Source organism: Rhinichthys klamathensis, unplaced genomic scaffold (genome assembly GCF_029890125.1).
Source record: "Rhinichthys klamathensis goyatoka isolate OS25496 unplaced genomic scaffold, OSU_Roscu_1.1 h1tg000262l_1, whole genome shotgun sequence".
NCBI lineage: Eukaryota > Metazoa > Chordata > Actinopteri > Cypriniformes > Leuciscidae > Rhinichthys > Rhinichthys klamathensis.
The window spans coordinates 875,618-893,341 of NW_026606783.1; the positions used below are offsets into that span (position 1 = coordinate 875,618).

General features: G+C 36.2%; 3 protein-coding genes across 5 annotated transcripts; all 3 read right to left on the bottom strand.

The window, feature by feature from the left end:
• Positions 1–3,740: 3,740 nt before the first annotated feature.
• On the bottom strand, positions 3,741–6,217 carry tyrobp (transmembrane immune signaling adaptor TYROBP). 2 transcript variants are annotated; one of them, XM_056267764.1, is made up of 5 exons: positions 5,567–6,217; positions 4,699–4,719; positions 4,450–4,608; positions 4,302–4,366; positions 3,741–4,161 (listed from the first exon to the last, which is right to left on the bottom strand). In XM_056267764.1, the coding sequence occupies exons 1-5, from the start codon at positions 5,610–5,612 to the stop codon at positions 4,105–4,107; spliced, it is 348 nt and encodes a 115-aa protein (XP_056123739.1). In that variant the 5' UTR covers positions 5,613–6,217; the 3' UTR covers positions 3,741–4,104. The 2 variants fall into 2 exon arrangements, with proteins under 2 accessions (XP_056123739.1, XP_056123738.1); XM_056267763.1 differs by having other exon boundaries at positions 4,699–4,722.
• Positions 6,218–7,340: 1,123 nt separating this feature from the next.
• hcst (hematopoietic cell signal transducer) lies at positions 7,341–9,257 on the bottom strand. Its single transcript, XM_056267701.1, has 5 exons — positions 9,150–9,257; positions 8,595–8,674; positions 8,199–8,219; positions 7,903–8,034; positions 7,341–7,793 (listed from the first exon to the last, which is right to left on the bottom strand). Exons 1-5 carry the CDS (start codon positions 9,173–9,175, stop codon positions 7,750–7,752), a joined length of 303 nt encoding a protein of 100 aa, XP_056123676.1. The 5' UTR covers positions 9,176–9,257; the 3' UTR covers positions 7,341–7,749.
• A 513-nt stretch (positions 9,258–9,770) lies between these two features.
• On the bottom strand, positions 9,771–17,098 carry wu:fe05a04 (zinc finger and BTB domain-containing protein 41). Of its 2 annotated transcripts, none has more exons than XM_056267699.1 (4): positions 16,773–17,098; positions 15,753–16,367; positions 13,748–14,724; positions 9,771–11,641 (listed from the first exon to the last, which is right to left on the bottom strand). In XM_056267699.1, exons 2-4 carry the CDS (start codon positions 16,360–16,362, stop codon positions 10,349–10,351), a joined length of 2,880 nt encoding a protein of 959 aa, XP_056123674.1. In that variant the 5' UTR covers positions 16,363–16,367; positions 16,773–17,098; the 3' UTR covers positions 9,771–10,348. The 2 variants fall into 2 exon arrangements, with proteins under 2 accessions (XP_056123674.1, XP_056123673.1); XM_056267698.1 differs by having other exon boundaries at positions 16,787–17,097.
• Between the last annotated feature and the right edge of the window lie 626 nt (positions 17,099–17,724).

Genomic DNA, 17,724 nt, shown 5'->3' on the forward strand with positions numbered 1-17,724 from the left:
AACCAAAAGTTCAGGCTTCTGTTGCTGCCTGTGGTGTGTGTGCCCAAAACAAAGAACCCTGAACCTACCCTCGCGGCCTACAGCACTCACTACCCATCCCTACTCGCCCCTGGTCCCACATATCTTTGGACTTTGTTAAGGGTCTACCAAGATTTCAAGGTAACACTGTAATTCTGGTGGTAGTAGACCTTTCTAAAGCATGTCATCTTTACACCATTACCCAAGATTCCCACGGCAGGACAGGTAGTGGATTTATTGATGCAACAAGTCTTCAGAATCGGGGATCACAGTTCACCTCCCGGTTCTGGAAGTCTTTCGGACGCCTAATTGGGGCATCCATTAGCTTGTCCTCTGGATTTCACCCCCAATCAAATGGACAGACAGAGAGGGTTAACCCATTTGATCTGGGGTGAATTTGCACACAACACTCTACACCACTCATCTTTAGGCATGTCTCATTTTGAATGCCAGTTTGGTTTCCTTCCCTGTCTGTTCCCTGAACAGGATCCTGAGGTCCGTTTACCAGCCGCTGCTCAACTTGTCCAGAGGTGTTGTCGGGTATGGCGGAGAGCACAAGCAGCCCTTCTAAGAGCCACTCAACAACAGCAGAGGCATGCAAACCAGCACCTTAGAATTGGACCATCACATAGTCCATGACTAGGAGTGTGGCTGTCTACTAGGGATCTACATCTGCACGTTGAGTCACGCAAACTAGTGCCTCGCTTCATCTGACATTTCAAAGTCCTCAAAAGGATCAACCCAGTGCCCTACCGTCTTCTTCTAGCCAGGTCCATGGTAGGAGGAGCAGTCTTGGGTGCCAGCTAGAGATATTCTAGATCCAGATCTCATCAGGGAATTCCACGACTGTTGACAACAACAGAGCTAGGGGAATGTTGGGAGCCATTCCTGGAGGAGTGGCTCCTGTAAGGCTCCAGCTTGGAATGACTTTCCCAGCCTCTAGTTCGTGCAGGCTTTTAATTACTCTCCCAGCCACTAGTTGGCATCGACACGTATGCCTCGTAATAACTCTCCAAGCCACTAGGTGGCCTTAGCTGCTGTAGAATTCATTGTTTTGCTACTCATTAGAATTTGATTTCTCCTACCTGTGGTTCATTATTAGCTCAGTGGTAAAGAGTAGTTCAGTTGACTAGAAGACCAGACATCGATCCCAGCCTCAGACAACGATCACACTTTTGACCAATTAAATGTGTTCTCGCTGAATAAAAGTATCAATTTCTTTTTTAAAAAGAAGAAAAAAATCTTACCGAGCCCAAACTTTTAAACAGTAGTGTAGCTTCAAAAACATCTGTGTGTGTTGTGTAGATACTTTACAGGACAAGACTGTCCGCAAAAGTGAGCTGAATCTGACAAAACTTCCATTTGGGCATGTCCTCAATTGTGAAATTGATATATCAATAAAATATCAATTTAAAAAAACATTTAATTCTAAAAATACAAAAAGGTATTTTTTAAGAGTTGGGTATTGCTTTGAGTCAGTGTATAATATTAATTAATATAAACTGTATAGACCTTATGTAGCCCCGCCCCTTTTCAGGGCTGCGCTTGTTATCGTTTGTCTTCCGGTTTGTATATCCACAGCGATCTTACATATTTATGAATGAACTACCTGTTTTAAAATCTTACCGGTCTACTGACATTTGAGACATCTGCTTTAAATATTACAATGCTTGTAATAACTTTTGTTAACTCTACAATAAGTAAATCCATTTCACCAGCTAATTACTCTTCAACAGCGATGCCATAGAAATATACAGAGCGACCGCAAAACCAGAAGTTCAAAGACAATATTCTAAAGATGGCTGCGTGCTTGTTTCTCTGTCGCATAAGGTCTATATAGAAACAATTTTAAAAAAAAAACTTGATGACGTGCCCATTTAGATTTACAAGTGTGTTTGTATGAGAGAGAACGATAAAGTTTTGCTTCATAATATGTATAACTCTTCCATTCCTGGGACATTTCAAGGCAAGCCATGGATTAAGGTTCCAAATCCACATGAATTTATATACCTCATATACATTCACCAGAACAAGCATTCAGAGTAAGTCTACTTTAAGACATAAACTCTATTTGTTGGCTTGTGGGTTCAGTTAAGGAATGTGTTTTCATAGTCTGATAAAATACCAAGATACATACGCCTGAAACTGATAACTGGCTGCCAAGGTCAAGATGCCACACTCCTCCTCTATTTGTCCTGCCCAGCACATACCAATAGTGTAAACTCTGGTTAGATGAATTCAAACAGTTTGTCATTCCATATATTTCAAATAGATAAGAAGGATGAATTTAGAAAAGCAGGGATACTGTTTGTAAACACTCAAATATGTATGGTAGATTTCCTCTCACACTGAGAAAAAAATTAAGCAAACAAACCAAACCAAATTCAGAAAATAATTGGGGTTCTTTCTCTGAATATGATCCTGCTGTTTCTTTCTGAGTAGTTCGGGCATGCCAGGCTTTGGGTAAATAGTGCACAGGAAGCAAAAGAAAGTGTTTGAAATCCTATTAGAAAAAAAAAAACCTGATGTAAGATTATTAAAAGATTAGCTTAACCTAGTTTCATCTGAACGCTCTCTTTGTTTGTCCATATGTCCTGCAAACAAATAGCTTTTACTCAGAATCATGAAATATGCACTCATACACGCCACTGAATTCAAATTGTAATTATAAAAAATAATCCCAAATTCATATTTGTCTTTTCCATATTTCACATGGAACAGAACTGAGGGAGAATAACCACGTGGAAGACTTAATCTGCTGAATGATTTATACAAATCAGTGAAAGTTTGCAAATAGCTAAATCTATTTAACAATTTTACTATTTAACAATCTAATCAAAACAATTTTGCTATCAACCTATTGGATGCTGTCAACAATTTCCTATCTGTTCCTATTGCTACTTTAAAACCAACACAGCTGGCTTCACAGTTTGAGCTCTGTGCAATATGGCTTATTACATCAAAGTATGATTCAAAGTTGGCTGTTTTTGGCTGTTAGTCCAGCATGTCTTAGAAATAAATATTAGCCTTTTGCTAGCCTACTTCAAGGTTTCTCAGAATATTTACAAAAACGTCCATTGTTTGCAAAGACAAAACAAAATATTGAATCTGTTGTAGATCAAGAAGACATTAAGCTAAAGTGCACAGAGAGGAGCTTCAAAATAGGACATGAATGATATGAAGAATGATAAGTCTGAAGACAGACAGAGTAGGCCTATACGCTGCATGTGACATGTAGCACACTGAGATAATAGTGCACTCTTGTGGACGTTTGAAGTGGTCACATTGAATCTAGTAGCAAATTTATTGCTCTCTATGCCAAGCCACATCAAACACCCTTCAGTTTCATTTCCTTGATTTTCTTTGTTTTAATATAATCACACTTGACTTACATAGACATAGCAACATATCAGCAATAGTGGAAATGCTCATAAGTACATATAACTACATTTCAGGATTTAAAGTTCAGGATTCAGGATTTAAATTCAGGACTTAAGACATTCATCATCACCACAAAAAAAAAAAGTCCCTTTTGTCTAACTGACTCACTGCGGTCATGCGATTTCTAAACAGGTCCACTATACACAGTGTCCACTTCCTTAGCCACACAAAAAAACAGTGCATGATCGGTGTGGCTTTATGCATCTTTCTACCCCACATGTTGTCTATAAAAAGCAGACAAAAAATGATCAAAGGCCACATAATCAAAATAAAACACATTTATTTATACACGAAGAACAAGGGAATTATATTCTGATATAGATTCATTACAAAGATATATTATGAATAAATAAAAATGACAACAACTGTGACAGCTATATTAAAAAATTTAGAATACAAATTTTTGAAGATCATTTCATTTCCATAAACCATGAACATTTATTTATTTCTATTCATGTTTTTATATGTATGGCACAACCAATCAAAATTATAAAAAAAATTGTTTGCATAAATCAAGTACTATAGCTTATTTAGGGTAAATACACATTTGTATGATGCAGTTTGACAACTTAATGAACTTATGCAATCTCCAACTATTCTTGTACGTGACCCATTATTATTACCATTACATGTCATACGGTCACCTCATTTCCGATACTGCTGAAGATCACTGTATATATCTGATTGGACTCCATAAAGTTCCTGTCAAACCATTTTGAAAATTATTACATGCATAAACACATTTATGTTGAGATTTAACCAAAATTGGTATTAAAACTCACAAATACTTTGCATTCATAATAAATACTGATTTATATATACATTAACCTGATATTGTTTACCTGATAAGGTGATTCTACTTCAATTGTCTTTGACCTCATTGATGGCTGGTGATTTTTTGCTTTGCCTTAACATCAGAAAAATAAGTCACTTTGACTGGAACTCATAGTCGTGATTCTTTTTTGATTTCTCTAACAAAACAAGACATACCTGACCCATAGAAACTGGTCTGCGCATGTAAACTGCCTCTCCTTTTCTGATGGGAAATAAAACAGTAGACTGAGAGAGCGATGAGGAGCGTGAGGATGATGTCACACGTGATGATCCCAATAACCACTCCAATGTCCAACTGGTAACATGAACTGCAGTCTGAGAATCAGAAAACACATTGGCACATGTTCTAATATAGGCAAAAAGAAGATTCAGCTGAATTTCAGAGATCTTTGGAGAATTTATTACCTTGATTCCCCTCAACAAAGCCTGCTGATAAGTGAGAAGGGAAAATATTTTTTTTATTATAGCATGTTCTCAAATCAATCAACAGAATTGAAAATGCCATTTCATCTTGATTACTTGCAAACTGCAAACTGCAACAAAAAAAAGTTGCTACCTTAAATTTTTAAGTACAATCAACTTGGATGTTTAAGTCATTTCGACTTAAATTACATTAAACTGACTTTTAAAAAATGAGTTGAATTAAAAATGTTGCAAATTGCTTATTTTTATGAGTTAAAGCAATGTAAAAACATGTTGTCATAACTTATTGATCATAAAAGTTTTCACAGTGTGCAAGTACACATAAAACCCACAAACAAAACATACAAAAATAGTTCTGCAATCCAGTTTTTTGCAACCCCATTAAACTGATACTGCCTGTTTATATTTGATGGAATACTTAAAAGGAGAAACATTCTATGCCATATCAATTAGTTAGTGATTATAAATAAGACATTACATACAATATATACTTATTTAATATATACATATTCAATTTAGAACACATGACATATACATGAATTGTAACTTAATAGCTAATACTATAATATGCATGAAGTCTATTTATGCTATTTCTCTACATTGTGATTTAATTACCATCTATTATATTGAGTTTTGTAGTGAAAAGTATGCCAAAACCAAATATCTTCAATCATTGAAATGTCTTAATTGTGGTTCAAAGGCGGGAAATATTTGCCAAAGTATAACTGACCCCAGAGCAAACTGATCATTTTAATGCTGATGATTTAAACTATAAGAACAATATAAAAAAAATCTGTTTATCCGAGTTCATTTATACTTAAAACCTATGAAAGTTTGTAAATGTACTCACCAAAAAGTCCATTCATAGGGACCATTAGGTATAGAATCCTTCTCATAATGAGCACAATTACTCAGGGTTGGTGCAGCCCTGACTTGAGGTTTCTTTAAAACAGCGCAATACGCCTTTCTGGCTGTGAGCTAGACCACCTTGAATATCAGAGTGAATTATATGGAAATTGCCTGTGTGTGAAAAATCACTGAGTAGCCTATGTGTTGATGACTTATCACCATCCATCAAAATAGAACCAAAGGATACAGGGGAGGAGCTACACGTGCTTCTGCTATCTGAGGTAACATTAGTCTCTCTTCTCCCTTGCTCTCTCACCTACATCCCCACACACACACTTAACCTATAGTTCAGTATTTCATTTGTTTACATTGTATCCTGTCAATGTTAGAATATATAGGCTATTTCTAGCCTTAAAGTACAAGATTAAAATACATTGGAAACTAAATCTCATACATCTTTAAAAAAAAGCACATCTTTTTCAAATGCCCTTCTTAGTAAATGTAGTTGCACTTCACAGTAAGTTAGGTCTGTGAGTAAGCGGCTAGTGAGAGGGACCTGGTTGTTAATGCGGTTAAAAGTCTCACTGCACAGGATGTGACTAAAGCCAGTATCTGATCCCCTCAAACAGGTAGAAAAAAAACCTATATCCTGTTCCACTTACCATTTTATTTAAAAACTATGTTTTTCTTAGCAAAGTGTGCTTCAGTGATACAGGTGTGTGTACTTCATTCTCACCTAAAGACCTGCCCTGTTAAGAAGACAAACTAACTGATGAGGTACAGTCACAATCTGACAGATAAATTACCTTTGCCTTAAAGCACTTGAGCTTTTTAAAGATTATTATGCTTAGTTACATGCATATTAAAAACATAAACATTTTGACGTTTGTATACTGGGTGATAATATGAAGATTTTAAATGCGTTTCAATAGACATTGCGGATATGATACATTATAATATGCTATTATATTGTCACTGTGTAAATATTGAATCCGGATTTTTGTTAGCAAAAGGACAGCGTAAAAGTGTTAAAGTATTTAAATTAAGACTTTAAACAATTTAAATTATTCCAAAATATCCTTAGCAAATAAGAGTGATCAGCTATATTGGTGACAGAACTATTACATTTTATTGATAATTGCAAATAAATCTAGAAATTTAAGTGATGAAAACGGTAAAGATTAATTTCTTTCTACTTCCCCCTTTTTTTTTCCAGTGGAGGAGTCACAGTCTTGTGCTTGTTTTAGACAGGAATTTCTGGGAGATTCCAGAGCACAGTCATTTGATACTTTTCATATTTATAACAACGAGAACATGCTTATGTAAAAGCACATATGTACAGCCAGGACACTCTTTTTTTTCTTTGCTGATATCCGCAGAAATGAAGGCCTTTTCTTGCGCTCAATTATCAGCTCAGAACAGATGTGATTGGAGAAAGTCAAGATCATTAGATAACAGAGAGAACAAAGCAAATGTTAATCTACATATACAAATCTGCCATACACACTTGCAAAATAAATTTTGTGTTGTGCAGAAGATCAAATAAATTCATAAATCCACTTTTTAAAAAGATCTAAGATTTATTAATTGTTTCATTATATGCATAGAAATTATACAGAATACCAAACAGTGCAGCTGAATATAAGAACTCGGCACTTTTTTGCATATTAAGCTATGATGCCATAGACTCAAATTATAACCTTACTAATCACCTAAAGCTCTTGCAAAGAAACTGAGATGGCATCATGTCTGTCCTATACAGCCCTTTTTCTTACATTGACGCATGTAGAAACATAATGCATAATTGCATACTTTCATGAACAAAATTACGGAATTGTTTTTGTTTTCTTTGTATAATACAAGTTTCAGAAAGCTTGATTATATTACATTTTAAAAGTCACTTTCTCCTAGAGCAAGGAAAGAGTAGTGAGACAGAACTATCCACTAGCTGGCAGTGTTTTTCCTTACTGCAGTTATTGCTGTTGATAATCTACTAGATTGAGTTAATAATATTAGTTTCCAGTGTACGTAATTTTGTCTCATCTACAAGATATCACAAGAACACTTAAGAGTGTATTCAAACTGTGCTAAAATGTAAAATATAAATCCTCTATTATCATGTATGTAATATGATATTAAATGTCAGTGAGTCTTCCATAATTCATGTCAGTCTTCAAAAGATCATCATGTTTTGCAGTTTGCTCTGACATTCATGTAGACTTCGTCAGCTAGAAAAAAAAAATACATCAACAAAAGCATGTTAAATTTCTTCTGTGCACTTACATGACATTTACAGGATTGCTAGAGAAAATTAGTAGCGTGTGTGTAATTTCTGACCGTTTTCTTTCTTTTGTCTGCGCTTGCTGGCATACCAGTAGGTGGTAGAAACAATGAAGATCGTCACTGCAACATCAGCGAATATAATACCTGCCATAGTGCCAGAGCCGATGCCATAGCATGAGCCTTTGTCTATGGGAAAAAAAACATTAATGTAAAGAAATGTAAACAGGTACAGTATATTGTGCAGGAGTCAGTCGAATAAATATAGGATTTATATGCTTATTTAAATGTAGCATAACTAGCATGACTGAACATGCTAACCAAAACACAAAGCTCACAATATAAATTCTTACCTTCAACAGCACTGACCATAGCTTTATAAAGGTTAGGGAGAAAAAGAAACACATGTAATGTAGATAGGTCTACTTTTTATAGTGATGTAAAAATATATGGTAATCAATTTTTAGAAAAAAAATGGAGCAAGATAATGGAGCATCATTAAAGTCATTAAATGATGGCCACAAGTATCAATGTGACCTGAACACCACCGGACAAAAAAAATTGTGATGAGTGAAAATTAACACCCACACAAGAGTTTATACTTAAAAAAAAAAAAAAAAAAAAAACTGTTCTCTGCATCAACAGAGTACCCACATCTAACAGGATATTGCTGCAAATATGCAATGCACGGTGGTCTCAAATAACAGTAAAGGAAGAGGTGGGGGGAAAAAACCGATAGTCTCGCCTACCTAGCAGAGAGAGGAAAAAAAGGCCGTTCTTTGTCATTTCCTGTGTTTGAAACTTGTGTGATCTTGTCCTTTCACCAAACCTAACAAGAGAAAATGTCCAAATTAGAAAAATATGCAAAAGCTCAGAGAACAGCGCCTATAATCGAACTAATATTTAAACATTAATATTGACTTTCGTACGTAGGCTATAAGTTAAGTCATAAGTTATATAATGTATTATATATCGCCTACAAGTTATTCAATTTACGACGATAAAGACAAGCTATACATTTAACCTGCAAAGAAATCTGGTAAGTCAAGTGACAACATTGGACTATCGTAATGCAACCGACTGCAACGTACAAAATGTAACATTTAGGCTACCACAAGCGTTAGTGTAGTAGGCTATATGGTCTCACATAATTTATTAAAACATTCTTGCCAGTTTTAAAAGTAGGCTAAAGTTAAATAAGACGACCACAAGAGAACGCTTGAAACAATATTGTAGTTGTATTTTTTAAATATAAACAGAGGCAATATAGGCTACTTTAAAACAACGAAGATAATCTCGCTTACCAGTGAAGTGATGTGCAGCGATTCATTTGATCTTTGATGACATTTTTCGATTTTTCCGCCCACTCGGTTTATTTTTCCCGTATGAGTCATTGGAGTTGGTTTAGCCTATGAACACCTCCCAAATAGGCTAAGACTTTGCTGGCGAATCAAAAATCTGAATAAACCCATAAAGAATAGTCTGTTATCCAACAATTTGACTTTACTCTCAGTAACAACGCCGTCTTCACCGTGAGGAATGTGACCTTAATGTTATTTTTATAACTAGATTTCACTTTGAACTCCGTTGCAATACAGCATTAATTCCAGAGAACCACCGAAACAGTATCAAATGACATCACGATTTTAGATTCTTAAAAGTGACGGCAGCCGATGTAAATTATTTATTTGTACATCAATATGTAGTTAAAAAACAAAACAAAAAAAAACATTCAAGAGTCATTAAGTAGGTTACAGAACACACATTTAAGTCATTAAAAAATGGCTTGTATTTCTTTTCAAAATGCCTCCTTACAAAAATAGGGAAATAACTTAGAAAGAGGAACAAAAGAAAACAATCCAATACAACTCATGACAACTTACTTATGCTTATATGAAGTAAACAGACACTGATATTTTTACTGATTTTCAAATATTTTATAATTTATTGAATTTGCAGTGAAAATGACGTTTTGCGGCATTTGCATATTTATTTTTGCTGACAGAAAAACTTTTTGCCCCCACTTTTGACCATCAGAAACTCAACTACAGGAATGAGTAAAGAACAGAAGATACGTACATAATGTCACAATCAGAAGCTGAAACTTTAAACCAAGCAGGACTGATAAGATGTGCAGTCTCGCACAAAAGACCAGAATTAAGCTGCTGATCTAACACTACCTCAATTTCCCAAATTACCCTGAAATAAATATAGATAAAAAAAAAATTAACAAAAAAAAGCATTTATTCCAATGTCCCAATCTACATGTATTGTATCTTACACGACAATCTGGAAATGTAATAAGATACCGTGAAAGAAACGTCAAAAGTGGAACACATTCAAAACACACTTGGTTTTAACATACACCAATCTTTCCCAAAATTTCATTGGGTAAAAATGATTGTGACTCCTATTTTCAAAGTTAATTATGTATTACTAATAACCAGGCGTATCAATTTAAAATAATAAAAAAGAAAGGTAGTAAATACTCTTGAACAAAATGTCACAACTCTGTACCAGATCGTAGTCTTTTTCTTGATGGGCTACACGGGGACTGTTCTGTAGTGTGAGAGGGATAGTTAGTAGGAGAGCACTCAGGACTGTCTGTGACGGCCGCATGCTTCATGTAGTGCTGGATCATGTCTTTTTCAGGAAGGACTTGTCCACAAGTCACACATTCATGAAGCTCACCATCCAACATATCCACTCCGCTGTCTTCATCACCAATCTCCACTTCCATGCTGCTCAAATCCACATCTTCATTCATTTCCACCTCTACATCGAAACCAGATTCGTTTTGCCTCTGAGGACCACTTTCTGATTTGTCCCCAGTCATGGTAAAATTCATTAATGACTCTGCACACATCCTGTCAGATGACTTGACTTCTTTGAAAAATCTCTGATCTGTAATGTCCTGCGTATCCAGCATTTGCTTCTCTGATTTTCTCATGAAAGGCACACTAACTTCTACTTCTGCCATTAGAGGCGAGGAGTTAAGGTCATTCAAATTTGAAGACTTTTTCTTGATGTTGTCATCATCCTTTTCCTCATTTACCTTTTTTAGACATAATGGTGTCACAGGGCACGTGGAATTGAAAGATGCGGCATCTGATGAACACCCTGGATGTGATTTTTCATCCCTCAATGCATTAGGCTCCCCATTTGATTGATTTTTCTGCTCATTCTCCACCTCTACTTGCGTAGTACCGTTCATTCCCTGGTTCGCTTTCGCTGCACCTGCAGCCTGTTCACCTGCCTTTACATTTTCTGTATCAATAACTTGAACAGAACCCTGATCTTCTAAAATGGTCCAACTCTTCTTGGAGGAACTGTCATGACTTTTCACAGGAATGAGTGTATTTGAAGGAATGTTGGTTCTGCAGGGCTCTACAGTGTCTTTCTCTGCCTCTTTGCTAATAACAGATCCAGGCGAGACCACCGGCATGGAAATTACATGTGGAGCAGATGAGCGTGTTTCTAAGACTAGAGAGGATGGCAAAAGGTTTTGGGATCTCTTGGTAGGATCTGAGGTAGATGAGTACTGTGCAGTGGAAACTGGCACAAGCATGACTAAAGGCATACCTGGAGTATGCTCTTTATTTAAGGTAAGCTTCCACCTACCATCAGCAGGCTTATTCTGGTCACCTAATGGAACCATGCGGACCTCCTTCAAACTATTGGAGAATGTGACAGGATTTGAGGCCTGAGCAATAGTTTGGAAGACAATGTTAGGAGCAATTGTTTTCATTATTTGTGTAGAGGGGGTTGGTTTCGGTTTTGGTTTCTTCACAGAAGCCTGTAAACAGAATAAGGTTACAGTATGGGGATATTTTTTCAACATTGATATATTCTCAACATTTTGATATTAAAGGGAAACTTGGCAACTCTAGCCATTTGTTCGCTGATTTTCACTTTTGTTTTTGCATGTTTTCTCATCGAGCTCCCTCTACAGCTGTGGGGCGTATATTTCACAACACTGTCGTAAAAAAACCCAAAAAAACTCACTTGCGGCGCCCTCCTCCCCCTTTCTACCGCTGCGTATGTGCATTTGTTATTATCGCCGGCCAACTTTATCGTGTGGAGCTATGTCTACCAAGGTGGGTATAATTCATCATACACAGTATCATAGAATTTTGTCGAATTGCCATAAAGCAGTTTGTGTTTCTTGCTCGGTCTCGCTTCTCACGAGACTTCCTATTTCCAACTTACCGGGACGTTAGTCCCCATGTTGCAAGGATGGTTTTCCGCCTGGGAACGCTGGTCACCATTTTCACCAGAACAGGTTATTTAACCATCCAAATGATTTCTAAATGGTTTTATTAAGTTGAAATAGTTGTCCCCCAAGTTCCCCTTTAAGCATGAAATTAAGAAAAAATTGCTGAATTAATTTTATATCATCATTGTATTTGTAAATAAAAACGCTTATCTGGAAAATTGACCAGAAAGTATTTTACTTTTTGAGTTGACTATATTTTTTGTCTTCAATAGATTATAAAGTACTGTTAAATGTGTAAACCAGAACAGAAATTTCAAATTATTTATAGTGGTGTTGTAACAATACATGCATATGGATCAATACATTGATCAAATAACTAACGATATGCATCAATGCAACGTGTAAAAATCGAGATATAGATATTTTCTTCACTGCATAACAGCAAACTCGTTGCCTTTCTGTTCTGACATTGAAATGGGCTTTTAACGTGATTCATGCAAAGCTCAGAGGAGTTTTTAATTTGTGTGTGTGGGGGGCGTTTTTATATCAGTACCTCTGAAGGGAATCATTCGTTTTCAGAAAAGTTTCGATGGCATTTTCCTTTCATGTTAACTGCATAAAATGCCAAATAAAGTAGTGTTTATTAGTGCTACTTTTGTGTAATCTGGCAAACATGGAAACCTGTTCTGCTATTCCATAAGCTCCACCTACTGTCAGAGAATGAAGTTGCATTTTCATTTAGCCTGTCTGCCTGTTTTGTTTTGTATTTTTCCAGAGCAATTGTTTGGGATACAGGATTTGAACATTTCAGTGAAATGTGCATGTTATATATTTGGTTGCATTTGTAAGTTAATAAAAAAATCAGAACTGGTTGTGTATAATAGGCAAATAATATCATATCATCAATATATCAATCAGTGTATACCTCTTAATTTAATCGCATCACAGCATGTTTTGAGGTATTTGCAAATACCGCATCTCTGGCTTAGAGAATCGATGTTGGATCGTATCGTGAAAAAAGGGATTTACACCCCTATTTATTTATATACCACTTTTCACAATAAAATCATACTAAAGCAGTTTTTCAGAGGTGAAAAGTGCCAAGTGTTTGAAATGTTATATGTGGCAAGGCAATGTTAAAAATAACTTTTGACCAGTCTTTAGAATGCTGAATTAAACATGTTAATTAAGTATTATTTCTATACTTTTGCATATACTATAATATACTATAGTACTAATTAATACTTGCAGTGAGCTTTATTTGAATATTTTCATTTTGTATTTTAAATTTAGTTTAACTTTTAGTAATTTTGTCAAGTGCTTTTGCAATTTTCAGTAGTTTTGGTTTTTATTTCTATATAGCATTAATTTATTTTTATTAATTGTAGTAGTTCAACAAACTTATTTTACATAGTTGCCAAAGCAACATTCTAAGTTTTCAAGGTTTTCATCCAATATTGATGTTTTATTTTATTTTAGCTTTATTTAAATTTCCGAAAAAGATTTTTAATAGTTTTAGTTAACAACAATACTAGAAAGAAACACTTATGCCAAAATCAATGAATGTGACGTTTTAATTAACATTTTGAAATTAACATTCTTTACAATTCTCCTTAGCCCCTATGAAAACCCCTGCTTTAAAGTACAGGACATTTAAAAAAAAGAAAAAAGAAACTAAACCCTTACCACTGGTGGAGTTACCATTCCACATGTTTTCAGATGGCTGTCATAACCCTGTTGATGTGGAAAGCCCAGGCCACAGTCCTGGCAGAGACACGGCCGCTGTGCCGCATGCCCTCCCATGTGTGACATAAGCATGAGTGACGAGCGGAAACCCATCCCACATTCAGCACATTTTAGGACCCTCTGGTGAGTGCTCCCATGCTTCTTTAATTCCTCAATGCTTGCAAAGACTTGGCCACACTCCATGCAGCGGATCTCGTCTTTCTTGGTAGGCAAAGCCCCTTGATGACCCCAACAACCTGTGTCCTTCTTATGCTTGTCAAAGTCCTCTTGACTCTGAAAGAAAACTAAACACGCCATGCACTGGATGCTCTCCGGCTTACACTCGTGGCTGTGGTAGAGAGAGGGCAAGCGGAAATGACGCTTGCACTTTAGACACGTATATGGCAAGACGCCCAAGTGAGAGAAACTGTGGCGTAACAGAGAAGCCTTGCTGGAGAAGGTCCGCTCACAGTCCGAGCAGGAGAAGATGCCTCTGCTGTGCCATTCCAAGTGACGGAGCAGCGAGTTGCGAAGGCGAAAACTGGAGCCGCATTTGAGGCACAAATGTCGTTTCGCCTGTTGCCTGTGTGCTTCTACATGACCCTTGCACACATCTAGGTCAGTGAAAATCTGCTTGCAAAAATCACACTGGTAGAACTCTTTCTCAAAATGGTTGGTGTCCAAGTGTTGCTGGAGCTGTTCCTCTGTCTCAAAGATGGTTGAGCAAACACGACAGTGGATCGAGGCCTTGTGCGAGTGGGAGCGAAGGTGCGTGCGGTAATTGACTAACTGGCAGAACTGCTTGCCACATTCATCGCAGCGGTAGGGACGAACACCCGTATGCATATTTAAATGTTCTCGGAGTAGGAAGAGAGAGGAGAAGGTAAGGTCACACACATGGCAGCGATTCTCTTCATTCTCTCCACATCCATTCGTCTCTGAAATTGAAGAAAAAACTTGCATCAACAGATGCTGAAAGGCCACTGGAATCATTAGTTAAAATGTAGAGCAGCGGAATAGTCATTTTTATGCATCCCAATGCTGATGTGACTGATTCTGCATGAAAATAAAATAATCAATTTAAAAAAAAAAATGTAATAGGTCTATGTGTGATCTATTGTATAGGTCTATCACACAAGTACTCTTATTATAAAAAAAAGTTTAGCATGTCCTTCAGAAGCAAAGCACTTGTATCGAATGTTTCGGTTTGTTTTTTGCATTTTTGTTCTTATTTTTAATAAAAAAAAACTAAAAAAAAAAACTATATTAATAATATTAATACAAGATTTGAAGGAAATGCATCGTGATGCACCAAAAATAGTTTTATAATCGAATCGTGAGGCAAGTGAAGATTCACACCTCTATTAGAATAGGATGGAAATTACTAACCAATCAGTAATATTTGACATCTTATGCCACCATTATCCAGAAAGTGTTTATGAATTTATAGCTGCAATGATTATAATATTTCAAATAAAAAAACAAGTAGATTGTACTTGTTAATAAAATATTTAGTGACACATAATTGCTGAAGATAGAATAATTAGTAACGTACCAATATTCTTTACTTTCCATTTGCACTATTTTGCATAAATTAATAAAAAATAAAATCAATTATTTAAAATATTTCTTAATATACATTAAGTACAGTATAAACAATTTGATATTTTTAGGGTTTTTTTAGCAATAAATATTATTAGTGCTAAAGATTTAAATTTATATTTATTTGTTTATATAAAGATTAATTTTAGATGATGGCAAAGGTAATTAAGGAAAATGAGCCAGCACACACACACACACCAATATATTGTGCAATGTATTGGAATGTAGTTTTTTTTTTCTTGTAGTGGGGCAAGTAAAAATTTCCTGTTCCAGCAGTGCAAAAATCTAGTTTTAAGCTCAGCAAAATCTACAAAATACTGCATTAATTAAATCACAATCCATTATTTGGAAAACTATACAATACCTGGCCAGGAAACATCATCTTCATCCACGTCCTCCTCAACATCATCATCATCTTCTTCCTCCTCCTCATCATAATCATCATCAACAACATCATCGTCATCAGTCAAAACAAATTCCACATCCTCATCTGTCCTTTCTTCATTAGATATAGCGTCATCTGTCGTAAGACTGGAGGCTTTAGGGCTCCCCTCTGAATTCTGTTCCTTTTCATAATTTTTCTTTACCTCTTGTCCACTTTGCTCTTCGTCATCGTTTTTCTGTTCTGTCCCCCCTCTTCTTTCTCTTTTCCATGAATTGCAAATGACTTTATCCTCCTCTGAGGAAATGATTTTTGAATTACCTTGAGCGGTTTCCTCTATAGATGAAGAGTCCTGTTTAAAGGGAGATGAATACTGATGGTCCAGCAGAAAGCTTTTGTCAGCCGATGCACTAGTGACAATGCAGGCATCTTCATGGCAGCCTACAGGTATTTCAGTCTCAGGTGCTGGCTTTTCAATGCTGTTCTGGGTTGGCAAAAATGTCTCCTTAACGTTCTGTGGCTCACAGAGGGGGAAATTCCAGCTTGGAAAACCTAACTCCGTCAGCTGGATATCGAGGGTAAACTCTGACATGGTGTCTTAAAAAAAAAAAAAGAAGAAATACTGTATCAATTTTGCTATCTGGGTTTCATTTAACATTTTTTATTTAATTATTATTAAAGGGTCACATTTTTCACCGAGGCACTTCTAACCTCAATGAGGTGATAACATCCATTTATACCAATGCCATGAAATAGTAAGTAACCTTTATTAATAAAATCAGATTATTAAATAATTTATAAAACAAAATAAATATAAATTATATTCCGACCCTGGTTGGAACATGATTCAAGTAGTATTAGAGAAAGAGATGTCTTGGATTTCAGACATAAACAGTGTCTACAACATCTATCATGAACTGCATTGCTGCATGACACAGTGACATTTTAAACAGTTTTGTTCTGTCAATTCAACCACTACAGTGAATGCAGTAGTAAGCTTACTTCATTTAGATTACCTAGGAGTCTTCGACGAACATTTCCAAGCACCTTCGCTCCAGGATCTACTGTTCAGTAATGAAACAATGGATCTCTGATAATGGCGGGTTTAACTGCTCAACAATCATCTATTATAAAAATGAGACACAACTGTATAATGCGAGATTGTAGCTACCGCCAATGTCAAAACTCTTTTATCTCGACTGTGATAAAACTCAAATTAGGTTGCATGAGCATGCAGAAGCAATAAGGTGAAATAAGCCACTGTCCATGCGATACTTCCGGTATAAAATAGCTGCTTGGAATGTTGATGCTGCCGTCTGTAGGAGTGGAGAGGAGTTAGAGCGGTCTTCATATAAAAACAATCAAAGCGGACATGTTGCCGTAATAATTTTATCCTTGTTTTAAAATAATCTTAGGTTTCTCAGTTTGTGAAAGGGCAGAAATTAATATTATATACTTGTACATGCGTTTAGCAGAGCGTTGTGTGTGGGGCGTGGCTTTGTTTCGGATCTGACTGAATCATCTCTGCGTTTATATCAAGGGGGTAATCCATCGACCGGAAGTTGAAGCCGGCCGGGTGCCGCCATGTTGTAGCAGAACTTCACTTGCGTTAGCATTTTCATTGACTCCCATTCATTTTGGCGTCACTTTGACAGCGAATAACTTTACATCTGAGGCGTTTAAAGACTCCATTTGTCCATTATTTATTTCTAAAGAAACACGACAATGTATAAAGTGCTCCATTACCTTCTATGTTACATTATGGCCCCGTAGAAACAGATTTAGTAAAAATAGGCTAACGATTGCGTCATAACCACTCGACTCTCTGTCGCGCTGTACAGAAATTACCGTACAGACAGCAGGAGAAGCTCGCAGGCAATCGGGGGGACGTCCCGTCAAGGGAGAAGCCCGTAGATAATGAGTCCATAAAAGCAACGGAATACTTACTCCTGCT

What these genes read in the sequence shown, in the direction of transcription:
- tyrobp (XM_056267763.1), bottom strand. Translation starts at nt 5,612, where the DNA reads ATGAGAAGGATTCTATACCTAATGGTCCCTATGAATGGACTTTTTG. An exon ending in CCCTATGAATGGACTTTTTG is followed by an intron (nt 4,723 to 5,566) that starts GTGAGTACATTT and finishes CTCACTTATCAG; the next exon opens with CAGGCTTTGTTGAGGGGAAT. An exon ending in GACCAGTTTCTATGGGTCAG is followed by an intron (nt 4,367 to 4,449) that starts GTATGTCTTGTT and finishes TCTGATGTTAAG; the next exon opens with GCAAAGCAAAAAATCACCAG.
- hcst (XM_056267701.1), bottom strand. Translation starts at nt 9,175, where the DNA reads ATGAATCGCTGCACATCACTTCACTG. An exon ending in TTTTTTCCTCTCTCTGCTAG is followed by an intron (nt 8,220 to 8,594) that starts GTAGGCGAGACT and finishes ACCTTTATAAAG; the next exon opens with CTATGGTCAGTGCTGTTGAA. An exon ending in TATGGTCAGTGCTGTTGAAG is followed by an intron (nt 8,035 to 8,198) that starts GTAAGAATTTAT and finishes TTTTTCCCATAG; the next exon opens with ACAAAGGCTCATGCTATGGC.
- wu:fe05a04 (XM_056267699.1), bottom strand. Translation starts at nt 16,362, where the DNA reads ATGTCAGAGTTTACCCTCGATATCCAGCTGACGGAGTTAGGTTTTCCA. An exon ending in AGATGATGTTTCCTGGCCAG is followed by an intron (nt 14,725 to 15,752) that starts GTATTGTATAGT and finishes CTTCAATTTCAG; the next exon opens with AGACGAATGGATGTGGAGAG. An exon ending in GAATGGTAACTCCACCAGTG is followed by an intron (nt 11,642 to 13,747) that starts GTAAGGGTTTAG and finishes TTCTGTTTACAG; the next exon opens with GCTTCTGTGAAGAAACCAAA.